Below are 8,464 nucleotides of genomic sequence, written 5' to 3' on the forward strand. Positions count from 1 at the left end.
AACTGCGTCAGGAAGGCACGTGTTAGTTCTTGGAAAGAGGTTATCGACCGTTTCTTAAGTTGCCTGTACCACGTACTAGCTGGCCCGATAAGGGTCAGGGAGAATGCCCTGTATTTTATCTCGTCACGAGCCCCTTGAAGATCCATCCATTCGCTAAAGGTGTCAACGTGATCCAATGGATCCTTAGTGGCATCATATTGTTTCATGGTTGGCCATTTTAACATGGGCGGTATGGCTACCGCCATGTCATTATCTGCGAATGTGGTGCCCGATCCATCATGAGGTTCTCCTTCATTCGACACCTTGTCGGGGTAGTTGCTATGATTGCCTAGTGCAGCATCTAGACGTTCCTTTTTAGGGATCTAACGGTGATGGTTGAGGAGGTCACGCAGATCCGACCGTTTTCGATTTTCATGTTCTTTTCTCCGATTTTCCAGGAATTCTCGCAGGTCGTTGGTGTCCATTCCCTCTAAGTTTCTTTGCAACCAGGTTTGGTGATATCGTCGCTTATTCGAAACTCGAGCTTTAGGGGAATTGACACTACTGGGAAGATTCCTGGGTCAGTTGTTTCCACCCAAAGTTAGTTTCTCATGAGGATTTGGAAGCGAGCTTGTTCGTGATTAATCTTCCATTTCTAGGGGAGCCGTTCCTTTAACCAGATCTCGAATAGGCGGTTCCTGAGAGGGGAAACTGGCGCAAGTTCCTTGGTGCCCTTTCTATTTTAACAGGGCTAAAACTTGGGTCATATCTCCTTTCAGTCCCTACACATCTTGGTTAATTTGGGTGTACCTACTTCGACGTCGCCGAGGCACTTCGATGTCGTCTACGAAGTGGGTAGTGACCGTGATGTTTTCCTGTGCCTTTATAGCACTCTGAGTCGGACGTTAGAGAGTCGGCTGAGGGGTCACATGTCTCGGGGTTGGGTTAAGGGGTTGCATCTGTCCGTAGTTCATGGTTTCCCCTGGGACAGCTTGCTATCGTTCAAGTTCATGGTGTAGTAATTCAAGTTTAGGTGTTTTTTGACAATTAATCCCCACAGATGGCGCCAACTATTGATGCAATTTTTGGGGAACCTAGATCAAGTCGAGCAAATCGATCTACCCGAGAAATCGACCGTCAGCTAATGGGATCTAAAATCTGCAGCAAGAGAGAATCTAAGAGAATAAACACCGGTGTGGTGTCAGCTGACCACACTCCGATGCTTAAGTCAGTTGATGAGCTTAAGAGGAGAATATAAGAAATGAGCAAATCTCGGGTTAAATTACCTGAGAGAGAATGACATACCTCCTTTCTATTGGTGATAGTGTGAACGGGTCCTTAAAAATTCAAAGGAGGCCGTCAAAGTCAACTTTTGATCTATAATGGGCGCAATGGATGCACAAAAGAGTAAGTGGGTCCCTTGCGTCAGAAATTCGCACTATAGCGAAGATTAAATTGGCGGCGGTCAAAGAAAGTGTTCGGAAAACGTGTGCGACCCAAAGGGCCGCACAATATCAAGGTCCCCAAGTCCCCCCCCCCCCCCAGCTTTTTATTGTGCGGCTAGGGGGTTAAATGTCACGCATTATGCAACCAGCACACATAGCTTTGTGCGTTGGTTTTCAACAATGGGTTGGGGCCAAGGCTCAGCCTCCTTCCATAATCCGGACTTCAGGGCCCATTCCTCAATTCCTCTGACAAAGAGAAATGAGATATTATACTTCACAAAACTATTTGTATTTGAAAATTTACAAAGAAACTCCGGCTACAATCCTTCTAATGTTGATTCAATATCTTTGTAGTTTCAAAATAGATTAACTTGTCGATCTTACAGAAAAGTATTAAACAAATTAATCAATCCAATTGTCATGTGGAAGAGATGTCCAAAATATGAAATGCAACAGTTGTCTTGATAATTCTGACACCTCGAACATTGAACAAATCAATCACAACCACACATATTCCCATCAATTAAATTTGTTTCACCAACAAATTATGACAAATGCATTTCTAAGTTGTCCACCCAAGAAGTGGTGAACAAACCATACGAGTAAACTTCTACGCATTAACATACCTTAATGTCCACCAACAATTTTGTCTTAGGAAAAAAAAAAGATAAAGTTGATCAAGGGAACACGCCTCCCACAAAAGCGTACTCTCCGAAACCATCATCCAGTGTGCAATTGCATGTGCCAAATCGTTTTCATCTCTCCTAATGTGTTGAATTGAAGCTACGCTGACGTCTGTTGTAAGGAGTTTGACCTTGTGGATTAGCCACCGAACTTTAGTAACCCAACACTTAGATAATAATTAATGATGGATCATATATGAATAAGTATTTTTTAAAATATCAAAGAAATTGCACAAAAAAGTCCATAAAAATTAATTTTAACCTATATTCTTCTACGTAAAGAAACTAGTTTCCTTTGGCAGCCCCTTTCTTTTCACTCTGAAACCAGATATGTCAAGGGCATCAGCGTACTTTCACAAGTCCAGAAGAATGACAATTTAATTATTTATCAACTTTTCCGACTCCCCCATTCCATTAGACCATCCCTCAGCCAAGCAACCCACAATTTACACATTTACAATTATAGCCCCACAACTTACGGTCAGCTCCCAACAAAAAAGCGTGTTTAAGTCTTTTCACATCTACCCATTCTCCACCACAATCCACATTTTTAAATGACCAAAACAGCCCCAAAACTCGCGGCAAACTCCCGCCAACTACAAGGGTAAAATCGTAATTCCATCAACCTCCTCCATCCACGTCTTGTCCCGCAACATCCGAGCTTCTCCTTCCGCCATTTCTGAACCTTCTCGTAATCTCTCTCTCTCTCTCTCTCTCTCTCTTCCATGGCTCTGCGTCTCTCTCTCTCCCCGCCGTCGATCAGATCCTCGCCGTCTCTGCCGTGCAACGGCAAGCAACCGATCGCCGCAGTTTCCGACTCAAAGAGCACCTGCTTCAGTTCAAGGAGCTTGAGTGTCACTAGTAGCCGGAGCATTGGTATTTCCGGTGGAAATCGGACCTTCAAGGTCAATTCCAGCTTGGAAACTGCCGGCGCTACCGTCGGCCAGGTCACCGAGGTCAACAAAGACACTTTCTGGCCCATCGTCAATGCGGCCGGCGATAAAACCGTTGTGCTCGATATGTACACCCAATGGTCTGTCTTTCTGTGCATCCATATCCCTATGCTTCTTATTTTTGTGGTTTCCGTAAATTACTGCTTGAGATTGTTGAGTAACGGCTGCGAGAGCTTACTTCTGGTTTACTGATTTTTTTTTTCGAAAATTGGACATGCTTGGCGATGCTTAGTATAGTAGAGTATAGATATATTGTCTATCTTTGTGCCTTGTTTATGGATCTCGTGGTTTGGAAAAATTGGAAAGAAACTTTGGTGTTACCTAGGCGTCCTCTGTCAAATGATTTAAAATTTTATATTAATAATCAGTAATCACTGTGAGTTGATGGCGCTCGTTTTATTTTAATATTGAGTTTGGCTTTGGTTAAAGAAATCATGGGAAGACAGTTTCTTTTTCATTTTTAGATAATAATGAGGACTAGAAAACTGGGCTTAGCTTTGAGATTTATAGCATTTTGGGTTCAAATCTCTGACTGAACCAAATTAATAAGCCTAATAGCTGAAATTTCATAACAAGATTAACAATTGAAGGACCTGGTAAATTAGTTCAAGGCAATTCATAATGGGTATTCTAGCTACTTTCTAATCAAGTTTTATTTAAACTCATCATTGTCAAGCAAGATTTGATTACCTAAACAATGATGTTTAGAACTAAAATTGAAGTTATGATACAAGCTGCTGTTTGCGTGTTTCCTTTCCAATTTTGAATGTAATGTCTTTCCTTTTAGCCTATTTTGCTTCATCAGACTATAGCCATTTTGTGATGAAGTCTTTTCTGTATTGGTGGAACTCTTAAGTGGTTAGTTGATGCCTGAATTTTGGGAAAGATATTTTGAGAGAAGAATGAGAGAATGGCCATCTAGAAACACAACATAATAGCTTATGTATGCCAATAAGATACAAGTAAAAGATTGAGCCATGAGAGTAAATAAAATCTGCACACTTCTCATTAATGAATTTCAGTCTAATAAATAGACTTAGATCATATTACAGTTACAAATAGAAGTTGAATTATAACAGATCAACCGAGCATAGCTCAAATGGTTAAGGCACCTATCTCTGACTTCTATTTGAGCATATGCTCGGTTTGCACAAATAATTCAACTTTTCCTTGTTTTTCTGTGCAATTTCAGACTCTATGCTACACTAATCACTAATTAATTTTCTTTTAGTAAGAAAAATGTGGAGTAGGGAGATTTGAACCTTCGACGTCAAGGGAATGAGTAAATGTCAATTATTGTTGATCAAATTTTAGGTTCATTACTTTTATTGTCTCTGTTTTCAAACTCCCAAATTTAACGTCTTAACAAACTTCTTTGATTCGTTCTTAAATACTACACTGAAGGTGTGGACCCTGCAGAGTAATGGCCCCAAAATTTCAAGAATTGTCAGAGAAATACCTCGATGTCGTCTTCTTAAAGCTTGATTGCAACCAAGACAATAAGGTTAGTTTCATCATCTGTACTCTTGCTGGAGCTTAGGAATGTATGTGCATAATTCATACAGGAGATCATACAAGAAAACTAGAGCTCTTTCTCTCATGGTGATTTATTTGGCAGCCATTGGCAAAGGAACTAGGCATAAAAGTGGTGCCGACTTTCAAAATTCTAAAGGATAATAAGGTTGTTAAAGAAGTAACAGGGGCAAAGTTTGATGATTTGGTCCATGCTATTGAAGCTGTAAGATCCAGCTGAGAATTCTCCTCTCTTCTCTTCTTCGTGAATTCTAATAATATGATGCAAGGAATAGTATTATCCACGACCCATTATTGATTTTTACTCTATTAATTTAAGGATTTTTGAGTACTGTGTTAATTTCTAAGGAAGAAGCAATTCAACAATATTCTTCTTCCTCCAACGATCTGGAAATGATTCTGTATATAAATGTTTGGGACAGAGACATTTGAATATGGACAATCACAATTGCTACATGTTCTGAAAATTATTTTGCTTTAAATGATGCATGAGGGAAGCAATTCATACTTCTATGGATTATAGTTCTGTAGTCTACATAAGGTTCTACCTAAATTAATACTTCTCATTACTAAGGTTATATTTTTATTTTTGTTAAAAAATATTTTTGGTCGTTGTACTTTCATTGAAGTAATGTTTAGTTTTTGAAATTTAATTATAGTTTTAAAGTTTTGTAATAATTTAATTCCTAAACTTTATTGTGTAACAATTTAGTCCTTATAGTTTAGACTTTGTAACAATTTTGTTTTTATCGTGAAATTTTTTATTAATATGTAGATTGATAGATTGATGAGAGACCAAATGTATTTAGAAATTACAAGGATTGAATTATTATATGATAAAAATAAATACTTAAATTTGATGAGATTTTTCACGAAAAAGACTAAAGTGTTACAAATTTAAGGACAAAATTGTCATCTTTAAAATTCGGGTTACATTATTATAAATTTTTTCTTAAAAATGGTTTATTTCATCAACTTGGCTATCGACACATTTTAGCAACTATTTATTAAATCTCAACACTAAAACAATGCTATTAAGATCATAAAGGTCTTATAAAAATCAAATCTAAAACTTTAGAGGCCAAAATCCAAATGTAATCTCCTGCTTAACCAATTAAGGTTGGTTTTTATTTTTATTTTTATTATTATTATTTTTTTTTTGTGAGAATGATTGTGGATATTTAATCTTTAAACTTTTAAAAGAATTTAATTATGCTCTTACTATAGATATGACAAATATTATAATTTTTACATTAATATTTGGCCCTACGTGGAGGTAGAACATTTGCATGTCGCATATGCGACCATAGTTCTGGCGTAAAAACTCATGAATGTGGATAATTTTACTCCACTATTGTTCATATTTTAATCGAAGCATTAATAAAATTATATTTTATACATTAACTATATATTTATAACCAAAATATTTTTAAAAAGACGGGTTGTTTTATGTTATTTTTAGAAAATAAATTACTTAAAAGTAATGTTTCTAAAAGATAAAAAATAAAAAACATAAATAGCTGTCAAATGATTAAGTTTTTTAACAAAATTAGAAACGATAAATAATAGACATGAACGTGTTACCAAACGAATCCTGAGTAATCCAAAAAGAACACCGACTAGTATACTGAAGATAAACTTTCACTGAGATGTCATTAATAATTAACAGCATATGTTGTTATTTTTATTACCGAGAATCATAGTACACCATTAATTAGTAATTAATATGTACTATCTGTTTATCGTCACAAAAAAATATATATATATAAAATAAAAATAAAACATGTACTCTTTGCATATAAGAAAAAGTTACAATTACAAGTTATGTCTAATAGGTTCCAAATTTGTCCCTAAAACTTTTAAAAGTACATAATAAATCCTTAATTTTTTTTATTTGGTATCTAATAGATTCTATGGTAATGGGATATAATCAAGTTGGATTTTTTACCATTTGTCTAATTATTCTTTTCCACATTTTGCACATGTAAGATGACCAAAATATCCCCTTTACAAAAATAAATAAATAACAAAAACAAAAATCTCCACAATCTTGCTTCCGTCTACCAATCTCACCTTTAATTTAATTTGAATCTAATATGAAAAAAATCTCAACATTTTAATTTAAGAATCGAATAAGAATAAATACCCAATATTAAAAAAAGAAAAACTGAAGTTGCATGAATTTCGGCCCGGATATGATTTATTGCCATCCCAAGACAAGATTGTGCAATCCCGGGTCAGAATTCAGGTAATTCATTTTTTTCTTCGTTTTTTTTTTTTTTTTGGTATGAATGCTGACGAGGTTTTAGATGGGTTTATGCTAAGGTAGAAAATTGCTCACACCTCCCAAGCAACTTCCGGTAAGACTTATCTCCCTCTCTCTCATGATCGGTTTCTTCTCTTGTACATGTTTTATTTTGTTTTGGTCTTTCTTCTTTTAGTTTGGTTATTGGGGACTTTTTGTGGGTTCTATTTGCAATTGAGTTATTGGAGAATTTTTGGCAAATTTTTATTGTTGGTTCCGTAATTGATTCTTAAATTAAAATATTGATATTTTTTCTATATTAGATTTAAATTAAAAAAAATAGTATGAGGTTTAAGGTGAGAGATTGGTGGAGGGAACCAAAATTGGAGAGACTTTTACTCTTTTTTTTTTAAATGAAACTATTTTGGTAATTTTACAAAGGCAAAAAGTAAAAAGGGATAAAAAAAAATAGAATGGGGATCACAAATAAAAGTTTTCTTCGGGAAGGGGTCAAAAATCCGAATGAATTATAAAATGGAGTAAGAAACCCCAATTTCCCCTACCTATTAGACAATTTTTAATATTCAACAACTTGAATTTTGTATCTAAACAAGTCCTTTCATCATTTAATTTTGTGTCTAACAACTCCCTAAATTTTGCTACTAAATACAAAATTAAAAGTTTAGCAGCGTAATATACACTTTTTTTAAGTTTAAGAATCTAATAGACAATATTAAAAATTTTGGTGTTAGAGACCTAAATAGAACTCTCAAAGAACTAAACTTGTAATTTAACCAAACTACTAATACGATTGATTACAAAAGAATGGAAGATAAAACAAGATTACAAAATAATGGAAGATAAAACAAAAAACCACGAAAGAATGGACAAGAGATGAAAATCTCCTCCCGATCAATAATACATGAATGGTAGAAAAATTTATGGATCAAAACCTTACTTCCTTTAGGTCTCTTTACTTAGACTTCAACAAAGGGGAGGACAAAATTGTCCGAATTCTTGGTTTTAATTAGGTTTAAGTTTGATGAGAACAATGTCCTACCGGAGCAATTCATTTATTTTCAAACAGAGACTAATTCTTTATATTGGAGAATCAAATATTTTGGCAATTCTTGAAGGGAATGAATGAAGATAATTTTGAATTAATGCTCTATATCATTCTTGTATTTGTTTACAAATTGCCCCTAAACTTGAATAAGGGGTAAAATTAATATCTATATGCACGGACCGAACTGCACAAATACCCAACCCCTAAAATCACATTAAACAATACTCTTATAAACAAAATGCCTACACCTAGATAAGAAGCATCTAACATACCAACAACAACAACAGTCAAAGCGAGCATAACTCAGTGGTAATTGACATATATCTCCAATCAAAAGATTGTGAATTCGATTCCCACCTCACATGTTGTACTAATAAAAAAAAATCAATACCCACAAAAATAAACTCATCCAGCCACAAAAGCACCCACAAATCTTCATGATAATAGAAACTTAACTAATGGTCTGATTGAAGATATTAATTTCAAACATTTATCTAAGTTTAGAGTTCAATTTTATTTATAGGATTAAAATTGACTCACTCAAAGAACAAAAGGTGAAC

The 8,464-nt window shown here is 35.0% G+C and overlaps 1 protein-coding gene across 1 annotated transcript; it reads left to right on the plus strand.

Moving 5' to 3' along the window:
• Window positions 1-2,757: 2,757 nt before the first annotated feature.
• LOC111023873 (thioredoxin F-type, chloroplastic) lies at window positions 2,758-5,049 on the plus strand. The gene is made up of 3 exons (XM_022301370.2): window positions 2,758-3,140; window positions 4,465-4,564; window positions 4,679-5,049. Exons 1-3 carry the CDS (start codon window positions 2,833-2,835, stop codon window positions 4,811-4,813), a joined length of 543 nt encoding a protein of 180 aa, XP_022157062.1. The 5' UTR covers window positions 2,758-2,832; the 3' UTR covers window positions 4,814-5,049.
• The last annotated feature ends 3,415 nt before the right edge of the window (window positions 5,050-8,464 follow it).

The sequence above is a fragment of the Momordica charantia genome (assembly GCF_013281855.1).
Source record: "Momordica charantia cultivar OHB3-1 chromosome 6 unlocalized genomic scaffold, Mcharantia_2.0 BLBB01000006.1, whole genome shotgun sequence".
In the NCBI taxonomy this organism is placed as follows: Eukaryota; Viridiplantae; Streptophyta; class Magnoliopsida; order Cucurbitales; family Cucurbitaceae; genus Momordica; species Momordica charantia.